General features: G+C 36.3%; 1 protein-coding gene across 1 annotated transcript in view; it reads left to right on the forward strand.

Annotated features, from left to right (window-relative positions):
* The window catches only part of LOC137402329 (zinc finger protein 721-like), a 45,167-nt gene that overhangs the window by 20,010 nt on the left and 11,011 nt on the right, over positions 1-14,146 (forward strand). The window contains exons 10-15 of the mRNA XM_068088828.1: positions 1,103-1,237; positions 3,479-3,565; positions 9,413-9,484; positions 10,430-10,654; positions 12,443-12,526; positions 13,259-13,462. Coding sequence (XP_067944929.1) covers positions 1,103-1,237; positions 3,479-3,565; positions 9,413-9,484; positions 10,430-10,654; positions 12,443-12,526; positions 13,259-13,462 — 807 coding nt within the window. The remainder of the gene's footprint in view (positions 1-1,102; positions 1,238-3,478; positions 3,566-9,412; positions 9,485-10,429; positions 10,655-12,442; positions 12,527-13,258; positions 13,463-14,146) is intronic.

Below are 14,146 nucleotides of genomic sequence, written 5' to 3' on the forward strand. Positions count from 1 at the left end.
TCGTCTGCTGGTTAAAATATTATTAGATTAACATAGTACATTAATAATATATAGTAATATATAATAATATATTATTAAAACAATGTTATTACTAAAATATTATTGGTAAAGAATGGTAATTAAACAGACAATTCTTAAATGATCTCGTTCTCAAATTGACTGATTTTTATATACATGTACTTATATAACATTTCAGCTGTTTTCGGTTGATATTTATATGTAGACTAGCTCTGCTACCCGGCGTTGCCTGAGTATAAAAAATCAGCTTACAAACAATGAAAAGTGATGAGAATTGCCTGCCACTTGCTATTAGCCTGGCAGATTGCCATTGGAAAATTTTAGTAAGCTAACTAATGATAATGACTTCCGCAATCAACCTGCGTGGTATGCAAAGCTGTTGGGTATCTGCTCCCATATAGCGACTTATATCGGCAAGCTAATAACTCAGTCTCAATGGCCGATTGGGTAGGGCCGAGGGGCTGGTTAATGGTAGAGTCCGAGATCAAACCTTCTGCGGTACGGGTTCTTTTTTCAAAGATTTTAATAGCTATAGCTGAAATGCGGAGACACGACATATAGACATAAAACATACTTTGAAAAATATATATATATATAGATATTTATATTCCCTTATAGCCACTTATATCGGCAAGATATCCACTCATTCTCAGTGGTCTATTGGGTAGGGCGTCAGACTGGTTAATAGGAGGGTCCGAGATCAAATCCTCTGTGGTACGGATTCTTTATTCAAAGATTTTACTGGATTGCTGGAATGCAGACATACGACATACAGACATAAAACATACTTTGAGAAATATAGATATTTATATTATTTATATGTATATTTTTGGTGAAATAAGAAAACACCACAAAGCACGCTTCGACTGTTTCCAATTTCTGAATCCTTATAGCTAGGGTGGTAATTAAGTGTTCTGATTGGATACCTGGCAGCATCATAAGTTGGCAGCCCTTGATAATTGTTAACCCTTTACTAGCTAGCTATTGTCCTAAGTATTGAAGAACTATTGATCACACCAGCCTGACATTCGTTGTCAACTTATTCCAAGTTAGCTTGTGTCTTGACAATTGTTACCTGCTGTAGTCTGGGCCACTCTCCTCTCGCAGTGATGAAATGGATAAGCAGATACAGAGGCCTAGCCATGGTGAAGAACGTATCACCTGTTTACACTGTCCTTACAGCACGGCCATTCGAAGCAACCTCAGAAGACATTGCAAGGTAGGGTCTGCCGTTTTGATTTCTTAGCAGTTGTCACGCATGGTGTGTAAAAAGTCATTTCTGTGAGCTACCGCTGTGAACATATGCACAATGTGTTAACCCTTTCGCGGGCAAAGCAACTTTTTTGTCGCTTTGCGATACTCCTTCAAATGGGCAGAGCGACATTTTTGTCGCTATAGTAACATATTTTATTGCGGCTTTTGGTTTGCTAAAAACCGTTTGTTGTTTACTTTTTTGATCGATAGCAAGTTACGATATATTGGCTTCGGTTAGCCTCTAAAAAAATTTTCTATTTGCACAAAACGACCGCTTTTAGCAGCAATAAATGAATAAAAATTGCGAAAAAAATTAGTAAATCGTTCTAAATAATTTTTAATTATTTCTTTTTGGTTCTGTTTTAACCGTTATTTACTGAAAGCCTTGAGAGTTTTAATTTAGTTTATCGTCATGATGACTTCTAAGAGAATTCTCCGTGATTATTCTAATACAGCAAGTACTAGTACCGGAGTTACTAAGAGAATCACAGCTGACTGTGACTTTTTAGATTTAGTAGCCAAAAATTAAAATGAATCAGGTTCAAGTTGTAATTGTAATTATTTTACATCTGGAAGTGATATTGATGAAGAAGCTGGTAGGAGTAATGATGAGGTGATGCCAGTGCCTGGAAGAATATTACCAATATGAAGAGAGATTAATCTCCTACCATTCATCAGTTTGCAGTAGTGACAGGTCCAGTATTTACTCCAGTAGATGCTGTGTGATTGGTGCAAAAAGACAAGAATAAGCACATGGTGCAAAGACTGTGATGTAGGCCTTTGTAAAAGATAATGCTTTTGGATATATAATACAGAAATCGTGCTTATTAAAGTGAACACTTGTATCATAAAAATATGTACAATATATATATTTATCTTGGTAGATCTACATTTATAAATATTTTTGTTATTCATTTTTATTCATTTATAATATATAGATATATGTACATCTGGACATATACCTGTATACATATGCATGATTATACATAGATACATGCACACAATAACATACAAAAGAGTGTATAAACTTTTTAAAAGAAATTGATTTTCTGGAAAATTAATTCGCCAAGGGGAGTCTGATATAATCCCGAAAATTCGTCTGTGAAAGGGTTAAGTTATGGAGGGGTTACAGTAATGCTGCACGATATCTTTGCATGTACATTCGATTATTTGGTCCCAAAATATATCGAATATCGAAAAATATCGAACATTGGAGTTGTCTTCTTTCGATATATAGTGTTAGGCGTTAACATGAACGACATGAGAAGATATTGGTTAACATCGGTTGAAAAACAGGAGTTTTCACCTCGTTACAATAAAGAGAATAGACAACTCCAGTTTTGAAAAATAAAATCAGCCGATATTTTGATAAAATATCGGCTTCGATATTCATATCGACTTGAAAACTGACCAAATAAAAAATCGTCCATTGAAATATATCGTCATGTCGAATTATGTCGCGTTATCGTGCAGCACTAGGTTACAGACACTTAATGTGTCAAGTCTTGGAGAAGTTGCAATACACCTGCCATGGTGTAATGGTTAGTGCGCAGGAGTGTCACCCAGCAGTGCAGGGGTTTAATTCCTACTGCAGGATGTCAGGAAGAGCATTTGGTATTACGTTGTTCCTGTGGCTACATATGGCTGAAACATGTTGGTCTATTCCATGAGTAACAGCACACATCAGAAACTATTTAAAAGCTGGTACAATAAAATAATGTATTGCATGGGATTTGAACACGTATTCAGCTTCACTGCTCTGCACACTAGCACCCGTCCCAATCGCTCACCTGATAGCATTTAAGGGTAATTGTAAAGATAGTCATGTTATTACCTACTTAAGGCAAGTAAAACTTACCTTGATAACTTAGCTTTTTAATTTATCATGCAGATTTGTCACGCAGTAGCTAACATCATCAGTGGTGGCTGAATCCTCAACAAATATGGCATTTCTTACAAATGATAACATGTCGTATCTAATCAGTGATCTGTCATGCATCTCTCCAGACATATGTATATTATATCTTACATGTTTTTCCGTTTATTACTGTTTTAATTATGTCAAAAAGCTTTACGTGGCATTTGGTAGACTTGATTACTTCTTGAATTCATTGTTTCTTGTTTTTTTTTTCAAGCGATTCAGCCAGTAATTTATTATCATTCTACTGACAAACTTTTTGACTGGGCGGTATTGTCTCTTTTTCAGGCGGCTCACCCTGGTCTGAGGATGGAAGAGCGGGAAGACACATCTGCTAGGCCGTTGTCATCAATGAAGAAGAAGGTGGCCCAGCAGGTGAGATCGAAAACATACCATAATAGGAATAGCAGTCCTTTTTTAAACTTGAAACGTATCTTCCTAGTATACATGTGTAGATATTGTAGATACACGGAACAAATAAACCAGTTACACAATAACCAGTAAACACATCTATTAATGGTTGGAGTCACATCACTGTACAGGCCAAATCAGAGCTGCTCTCAAATCATGGTGATTTGAATATTTGAAGCAAATCATTTTGTACTGATTTGACACAAATGATGATTTGATTTGAAAAGTTTTGGAAGTAACTTGAATTGATTTGAAGTTTCGGGCTGATTTGAAGACTTGATTTGAAAAATAATTCAAATCACATCGCTATTGATAGCCTTGTCTTCTGTAACCGATCGAAACATTTTCACGACATTTGCGAAGTTAGCCCAAACTTTGGCAAGAAATGCACACCATCAGTACCGAGGCTAAGCAACCGCGTGTGTGTGTCCCTCTACAAAAAAAAGAAAAGGATCGCGTGTCGTGTGTGTAAAAGAAATCAACATGAGCAGCTCTGGTAAGTTGTGGAAAAGGCATGTTTGTAGTTGCGGTGCTGGCATTGAATACTTTGATGTCAATTATTTGATTGCTAGTAATTGGTTGTGACTATCCCACTCTAACCTCACAATCACTAGCCAAAATAAAAATTACTTGTGCTGTGCCTGCAGCATGAATGAATGAATATAGTATTATAATATATAATATTCTATACAATACTATTCCATGCTGCCGACACATTCAATATTCACAGTAATGACAATGTTCATGAATATAAATATGCATTATATTATAATTGGGTAGGATTTAATTAATAAAATAAATTAAAATTTTATTTGTTATATCAAATTTATTAGAATAATATTAAATAACATTTTGATTTAATTTATTATTTTAAATTATAAAAGAATAGCATAACAATAACATTCTATCCAAGTAAGTATAATAAATGTAATATTTATATATCATACATAGTTTTAACATTACCATTTATCTATACATTATTATTATATAATTAATTATATTATATGTACAATAATATAAATATTCAGAGCTGCTCTCAAATCATGGTGATTCGAATATTCGAATATTTGAAACAAATCATATTGTACTGATTTGACACAAATGGTGATTTGATTTGATTCGACTTGAAAAATTTTGGAAGTAACTTGATTCGATTTGAAGTTTCGGGCTGATTTGAAGACCTGATTTGAAAAATAAGTCAAATCACATCGCTATCGATAGCCTTGTCTTCTGCAACCGATCAAAACATTTTTACGACGTTTGCGAATTTAGCCCGAACTTTGGCAAGAAATGCGCACCATCGATACCGAGGCTAAGCAATCGCCCGCGTGTCCCTTTGCAGAAAAAAGAAAAGGACCGCGTGTCGTGTGTGTAGAAGAAATCAACATGAGCAGCTCTGGTAAGTTGTGGAAAAAGCATGTTTGTAGTTGTGGTGATGGCATTGAATACTTTGATGTCAATTACTTGATTGCTAGAAATTGGTTGTGACTATCCCATTCTAACCTCACAGTCACTAATCAAAATAAAAATTACTTGTGCTGTGCTTACGGCATGAATGAATGAATAGAGTATTATAATATATAATATTCTATACAATACTATTCCATGCCGCGAACACATTAAATATTCACAGTAATGACAATGTTCATGATTATAAATATGCATTGTATTATAACTGGGTAAAATTTAATTAATAAAATAATTAAAATTTTATTTGTTATATCAAATTCATTAGAATAATATTAACCCTTTAGCGACTGCAGGCTTACGGCTGGAAATTCCCCAGCGCACCAGAGCATTTACTATGGCGATTTTAGCCTTCGATACCACTGCGTAAAAACTGCATCAACTTTTATCAAAATTAAGGTAGATACATAAATTAACATGCATAGGAATGCTGAGAAATTTCTCTACAAGCTGATACCTTTTTTACAGTCACAGCCATGACCATAAAATGTTACATAACCCTCCAATTATTCCTTGATGTATCGAGCCAATGGTAGGATGTGCTCTGCAATGATGTTTTAACCTACCTCGTAGAACAAAGAACAAAACCGTATCTAGTGATGAATTTAGCATACATAATATATATAGTGGTACAGAGATACAGCTATACTATTCCTATCCATAAAACCCAGAATGGGCAGGGGGGGGCAACCCCTACCCTTTTCCCCCTAGTTCAGGTCCTATGGAATGGAGAACAGGCTTCGCCGCTACAGCTATACTGTGGATTGATCATACTATGCAACAATTGAGCGAACAATTTGAAAGAGTATTTCAAATCATTCTCAAATGATTCAGGATTTGAATTCGTTATTGGGCTGATTCAATTTGATTTGATTTGCTTCGAATCTGCTAACAAGGATGGGGGATTTGATTTGATTTGTAGTTCGCCGGATATGATTTGATTTGAGTCATAAAAAGGTGATTTGAAAGCAGCTCTGTAAATAATAATAATTTATACACAGTCACTTACTTACTAAGTGAAGTATAATACTTAAAACGGGATTTCGATTAAAAAGGACGATGTACAGAAAGAGGAAGTCACATGCACTCAGCAAATACAAACATGTGTTAATGAAGATATGTTCGCTGATTTTTGAATAGAGCACCTTTAGCTAGTACCAGTAACCTAGATTCAGTACATCAGGAGATTGAAAAGTATATGGCGAAAAGCAGATCTTCTTGTAACACTCTAAGCTATTTGCAAGGTGAGACACAGTTACTGAGGCTTAGCAAGCTGGCGCTGAAGGTCCTTTCAGTACCAGCTTCATCAGCTCCCATAGAACGGGTTTTTAGTAAAATTGGCTTCATCATGAGGCCACACAGGAGCTCCTTGACATCTGAAAACTTGCGCAAGCTAGTTTTTCTAAAATGCAACAAGTGTATTTAAGTAAATGTGTCAATATAATGTAACTGTTGATTATAGGCTCAATGCTTAGTTTCATTTCCTTCAAGTTCAAGCCTCAGTAACTGTGTTTCACTTGCCAATATTTTCAGGTTTTATCTTATATTTGTATCTTATATTTTGTAACTTTAAACAAGTATCTAAAGTTTTTTTTTTTACATTTGTACATTCTTGCTTAAAAGCTTCAATAAAAGCAGTCACAGCCATGACCATTAACTGTTACATAACCCTCCACTCATTCATTGATGTATCCAGCCAATGGTATGATGTGCTTTGCCATGATTTTTTAATATACCTCGTAGAACAAAGAAAAAACCTTATCTAGTGATGATTTTAGCATACATAACACATATAGAGGTACAAAGATACAGCTATACTATTCCTATCCATAGAACCCAAAACGGGCACGGGGGCAAACCCCCTACCCTTTCCCCCTGGTTCAGGTCCTATGGATAGGAGTACAGGCTATGCCGCTACAGCTACACTGTAGATTGATCATACTATGCAATAACTGAGCAAACAATTTGAAAGAGTATTTCAAATCATTCTCAAATGATTCAGGATTTGAATTCGTTATTGAGCTGATTTGATTTGCTTTGCTTCGAATCTGCTGACAACGGTAGGGGATTTGATTTGATTTGTAGTTTGCCGGATATGATTTGATTTGAGTCATAAAAAAGTCATTTGAAAGCAGCTCTGGGCCAAATAGTAGAGAATGTATTGGGTTTCAGTTATTTTTTTCGTTATTATTATTTTCATTTATTCCATGAAAGATTACCATAAAACATCGGATTGAACGCTATGGCATTCTATTTTTCAACCCTTCTATAATGGCGGTCAAATAGAGGTTGCATTCTATTAGAGGTTTTACGGTATATTGATACAATACTACCATTGCTTGCTGAAAGTCGCACAACTCAATACATCGTTTTATCAATAGAAAATTGTTCAAGCTAGTATAAAAGTCGCCCAGAACGCCTGACCCGCAAACAACAGATTAGAGTTCAATTCCTAGATAAGGCCACAGGTGACAGGTGGTAACAGGTGGTGACATTAATGACAACTTTAAATTGCTTCCTGTAGCTGAGCATATCTCCAGGTTCCTTCGCCACTAGGCTTATACATGGCCAGTTGAGATGTTTTTAAACACATGCTGTGAGGAATTGCTCACAGGTGAAAGGATTGTCAACTAGCTACGTATCGTTTCTTTCTAAATGCTATCACTAGTGTAACCTCACCTCATGTAGTCATAAACTCTATTGAAGTTTAACAGGGTTATCCCATTCCGCTCATCGATGGGTCTACCTTCCGCAAGGCAAGACCTTTCAAGGAGTTGTTCTTGCTTGAAAGGTTCTCGTTGCACTTTTTTTCGATGTTTTAAGTATCTTAATTAAAATTGTAGCGTGCTTATGGTTTTAGAATAATTTAACCATTTAGTTCTATGCATAGAATTTTCACCCATGCCCTTAGATGACATGGTTAAACGAGTCGAACATGTTATTCCAGGAGTTGACTGGTGCCTTAAGACTTATTGGTTTGATTGATATGGAATGGCAAAGTCTGTGTGTTTCATAAAAATCGTTTTGCTGTAAACAAATGTACACGGTAGCCGAGCGGGATTTTTGGTCAATTTAAAAGCATTCAGTGCATTCGCGATCAGTAACACAGATAAATGACCATCTCGAAGTCTTGCTGCTATAGTTACATATCAGACTATTTTCTCCTTCTGGCTTGGAGATATATGACCTCGTTATTGTCTGCTGTTCGCAGCTTACAAAAAAACTTGGTTTAAAATCGCTTCGTATTTGAAAATAAATACTATGCCACTACAATGATAATGGGAGGTTGTCATTCTGTCTAATTTTTAGATAAGTATTGCGAAGAGGTCGTGTGCCCCTATCTATTAGTATGAGTATTAATGGGTTGCTATTGCAATAGCTCAAAATCCAGCAACATTTAGTATTAAGGGAATTTTTGTTTTTTGTCTTCTATTTGTGACTGTGCTTAAAATACTACATGAGGCAAATATTAGAAGTTTTGCACTATATATGCTTATACGCTGCTCAGTCAGCAAAGGGAGTTTGTGATAGTCAGCATTTCAGCAGCCCATAATACAAAGGGTAGACCAAGGGTGGCAAATATGTAATTTGTTTTGACATTAATCCAAGCATGGTTATTACTCTACAAAGTTGTTAGAATTTTCAGGTCAATCTATTTTAGTTTGAACTTAATGAGGTTCATGTTCCTGGTGCTACCGGTAGGTGCTGTCGGTAGGTGCTGCCGGTAAATATAGTCAGTGATTTGATGACAGTATTGGAGATGGCCTTCTACATATTATATGATAGAGATGTGGGTAGGAATAATTCAGCTTTTAATATTTTTTTCATATCATATTTTAAATACAGTCACAAATAGAAGACAAAAGCAAAACAAAAATCCATCTCGTACTAAACTTTGCTGGCTTTTGAGTTATTGCAATAGCAATCCATTAATGCTCATATTGACAGACAGGGGCACACAACTTTGTAGCATCGCTTATCTGAAGAAGTAGGCAGCATGACAACCTCCTATTAACAGTGCAGCTTCATATTGTAAATGGTGTTACTAGGATTAATGACCCTATTAAAGCACCTTCATGGGTCATTGTAATCTGGAGCCGTTCCAAGCACTTCACAACATCCCTCTGTTTATAGCGTTGCAGTTAAAATCTGTATTTTTTAGAAATTGGTAATCTCCGAATTGATCCACCCAAGTGACACTGCAAGTATTTGCCCCATCAAAATATGTAAATCCATTTGAGCATTCAGAATGTATTTCAGTTTGTTACAGCCTTTTATTCGCTGACATAGTCGTAAGCAAGCTATCATTGATTGACTTCATGATTATTTTGTGCATCCTTGTAGTTTGCTGGACAGTCTCAGAAACGGGACAGCGACGGGATGCTCCGGTGTGCAGAGTGTGACTACAGAACTGCTGTGAGTGTAGTATATTCACTTTGTTCTTTTTAGTTTCTTGTTAGGCGATCTACAGTGATGGTGTGGCACTGATCTCACAAAAGGTTTTGTGCAAGCTATGGCTTGAAGCAATACAAGCCAAGCTCCTCGAAAAAACTTGAAAATTCTAACTGTGGTTACAGTGAAACTCGGATAACGCGGACACATGGTTAACTCGAACGGATTTGTTTGGTTCGTTCCCACGCAATGATAAATTGCTTTGGATAACTCGACCTTAACTTCGTTAACTCGAACAGTTTTTTTGCCCAACGGTTACTGAGACGGTTGTTATCACTTTAGAATATCACTCTATTCCAAGCCATAGAGATAAACCTCAACTTTTAGTAGTTCTTAGGCGTCATTATTACGACTATCGGAAAATTATTTTTGTTAACGACTTTTCTAAAGGTTTGAAAAAAATTACATTTTACCAAACATATATTAAGGGGATATTGGGATATCCCCTTGAAAGCAAGGAGAAGCGCGGTAACCTTCGGATAAACTTGAAGAAAAATTGGCAAAATTGTTTTATGTTAAAGCGCTCAAAAGAAAAGTATGTCTTTTTTCTGAGCGTTTCAACCGCGATCAAGTTTTGCCTATTTTAATTTGCAAACGTCCTGGCAGTCACATCACCTAAAACAAACAAATCTCAAGTAATAGGAAAATATTTATACTTTCCGATAAAAAATGTTAAATTGTTATATGAGAGGCCCCTTAACTTGCAACGAGCAATCAATGCTTTTGATTTATATATAGCTTGTATATGTACTGATAAGTACATGCACTTGTGACAGTGTTCTCATAACTTGGATGCCCTAATAACTCGAACACTTTCTCTCGGTCCCGTAAAGTTCGAGTTAGCCGAGTTTCACAGTACTCGGACTTGTCTTCTTTTTATCTCCTGATACGCTCTGGTTTGATTTACAGTGGCAGACAAATCTAAAGAGGCACTATGCGACTCATGAACCTAAAGTTTGTTCTGTTTGCGCCTTCTCTACCATGAATCGTTCCCTTTTTATTCGTCACCAGCGCTCTCATGACCCCAACAATTCCGATAGCGACGCAGAGACCACTGATCTTTCATCCAGTCAACAACCAGAACAGTATTTCTGTGAACAAGCATCATGTGAATTTACAACAACATCCAGCAAAGTATGGTATAGTCAAGCTTTCAAAAAGGCTGTAATTCTATGAAATTTTTCTTATTCATAATTTGTTTGAGTGGAGATGGCAGCCGAGGTTGTTTTGTTAATTCACCAATAGGCTGATCTGCGTGGAACTGAAGTAAAATGCAGGATGTCATGTAATACAGTAATGCTGTTGCGCCGTTGTGTTAATTTGGTATTGGCATAACGATCTATTGAAAAATGCCCCAAAGTTTCTCTCTATCCCATGAAATATAAGTGCAGTAGACGCTCCTATAATGTATACCTTTTATGACATAAATTCTAGATAACGTAAAATATTTATGTTCAGTTTTTGCTTTGTACTACGTAAAAAATTCCATATAACATAAAGTGTCAAGGCGAGTTCTCATATTCGATTCAAATGTTAAACTATCTCGCTGCACTCGCAAGAGAGAAAAAAACGATGTGCGATGGCGTTATATCTGCTATATATACAACTTTTGCGACATTTTAGTTCATCGTGATCGATCATCAGATGTGTCGACAAAATAGAGAATAGGTAGCTGTGCAATCGTTCATAAATACCTTAAGGCGCTCGATTGGTACGGGTGTTGAATGTCACGGGTTGGAGTATCATCAAAAGTTATTTTTTAGCTTAACCTTGACCCCTGGATACAGACAGACGGCGAACAGGGAGAACTGTTTTTTTTTAGTAGAAGTATTTCGTTGTTTTGCTTTATTGTAGATGTATAAAATATTTTATACAGCAGAATAGACCTTGTTGTTTAAAAAAATAAGGAAATTGATCGTTGTAGATGAACGTCGAAGATATGCGCGCCCTATCAACCTCTTGTAAAATTACCGCAATCATGGTCTGTAAAACCAGTGAAATTGATCAGAAAAACTAGAAAAGTTGTCAATGCAAACCAATAAAATTACAGTTACGATACAGCCCACAAATTAACAAGTCAAGTTTTTCCTTTTTGTATGGCCAAATAGGTGAGTTTAAAAAGATCTCTGAACGAATTAGGTAATTTACATGTATTTTATGGTTGTTATAATGTAAATTCCCTATGACGTAAATATTTCTAGAACAAGTTATATACGTTGTAGAAGTGTCTATAACTGTAGGTGAATGAATAACTCAGACTCACAAGTATTTCCTTTCCCTTTTCATTTGCGTGATAATTCTGTCTTAAAATCAACAGCTGTTCCTTTGCATAGATATTCATCTTTTCATACACACTAGACTACAGAAGAGGTAGCTGAAAGTTTATGTCCGAACAAATAATTTGTTTGCAAGCATAGATCGCTCTGGTTTCCTGCTCTCTATTTTATATATTAGCCATGCTGTGGTGCTCTTTTGTATATATAGGGAATTACATAGTGGGCATGTATTGCTAACACCGACTGGCGTGTGTGACAATGTTGGGAATGGCATAGTTAGCAGGTGTTGATGTCATTTTTTGGCATATGCGCATATGTTGAGAATAAAATGGTCGGCAGGTGTTGATGTCATCTTTTGGCGGCATGTGTACATATGTTGGATAATGACACAGTTAGCAGGTGTTTTTGTCATCTTTTGGGATGTTTATATGTTGGATAATGACACGGTTGTCAGGTTTTGATGTTATCTTTTGGCACGTGTGACAATATTGGATAATTACATAGTTAGCAGGTGTTGCTGTCATCTTTTGGCATATCTGCATATGTTGGGATTAACAAAGTTAGCAGGTGTTGGTGCCATCTTTTTGCATGTGTGACAATGTTGGGAATGACATAGTTAGCAGGTGTGGATGTCATCTGTTGGCAGGATCGGAAACTGCATCAGTCGAGTCACGCTTCTGAAACTACCGACCTTGAGAGGGATATAAATGCTGAAACGGACACTGAAGAGGTATGACTTCTTGCTAATAAGTATTTGGGATCCTCACATTTGATTTGAAATTATAAATGTTCAAAACCGTTGTGCGCCCTTTCGGCTGCGATGTCACTGAGCAATGAGTTACTGAATGGCCATAGGTGATGGCCAGTGGTATCTAAGTCTTTTGGAGTTGTCGGCACTTTAAGTTGTATCAGTTATTCTTCTTGACTTAACAATCCTCTCGGTATAGAAGATAGAACGTACCAGCAGTTACTAATGTGCAAAATTGTGTTTATGTAACTTAAAAACCTTTCTATTGTGTGTGATAATCTGCAAGACTAACTATATTTCTAAAGACTGCCTAACGGGATCTAGTAGGTTACCCGTAGCACTAGTACTCAAGGTCTATTGGAGTGACCGTAGCTGAGAGTTCATCAAGTTCGACATGTATAGCATAAGTTCAAAGGTGGAAAACTGTACATTAGAAAAGGAAATTATTTTTTGTTACACTTGGAATGTTGTTTTGTTATTTTTGTCTGACATTCATCATTGCTCCCTTTTAAGGTTTTAAATTTCTGCACAAGTTTGCAAAAGCAGCCGCAGAAAGTACGTGTTGCATAAATTTCAGCAAAACTTATATTTGGAACGTTTTATGTCCAGACATCATTCGCACACTTTATATGCTTAACTTTCTGTGTCTATGGAATCTGACATCACCTAAGTTCCTTAAATGATTGCGTGTTCATGCTGTAGTCCGTGTTACAGCTGGAAGGAGTTAGCCTTGGGTCAGACAGCCGCAGTTCCCTCAGCAGCTCAAAGATTCAAGACAAGCTGCAGTGTACTCAGTGTGACTTTTCATGTAACCACGAGACCTGGCTTGAAACCCACATGAAACAGCACGCTGTCGGCAAGACTAGTCATCGATGTCAGTGCTGTGCATATACTGCACCCAACCCTCATAGATTGAAGGTTGGCTCTAAGGCTTGCTAGTTACTGACTTTTTATATTTTTTAGCCATGTCAGATGATTTGCATCTAGTGTAGAAAGTGGTACGGTTTTAAATGCAGTTCAGAAAGATGATTCTTATTACATTCCTCTGGGCCTAATAGTTAAAGGACAAGTAAAGGAATTGATTAGCGATTAATTATAACAAACGAGAGTTGTGTTCTCATTGAAAAGTAACCTGTTATTCTATTGGTCGATTAGCATCATATAGCCACCTTATTTAAGCAGCAATGGCTTTCTGCCAAGCAGTCAGTGTGGCTTGTGTTTAAAAATGCGTTCTAGTCGACATAGCTAAGTTAAATATTTCAAAATGTACATATGTCCATTTCAAAAATAATTATATTTTTTTAAAGGTATATTTATTTCAGTCAGTTTACCAAATTCGATATACGGTATCCATGATATCTTCGGTATAGTCTGTCTTCACATCAAGCTAGCTCCAGAGACTCGGCTATCAGTCTATTTTGGCTTAGTTAGTGGCATAACGTGTAGAAGCTGCCCAATTTCTCTCACAATATATTTCTAATTTCTCTTATTACATCTCAAGGTGCTTTATGTTATATCTAGTCGTTTTTTTATAGTAGACAGTTCCAGGTTTAAATGTAATCAATAACAGTTTTAGTTTCTAATTCTTTATTTAAGCGCAGA

The sequence above is a fragment of the Watersipora subatra genome, chromosome 8 (genome assembly GCF_963576615.1).
Source record: "Watersipora subatra chromosome 8, tzWatSuba1.1, whole genome shotgun sequence".
Classification (NCBI taxonomy): Eukaryota; Metazoa; Bryozoa; class Gymnolaemata; order Cheilostomatida; family Watersiporidae; genus Watersipora; species Watersipora subatra.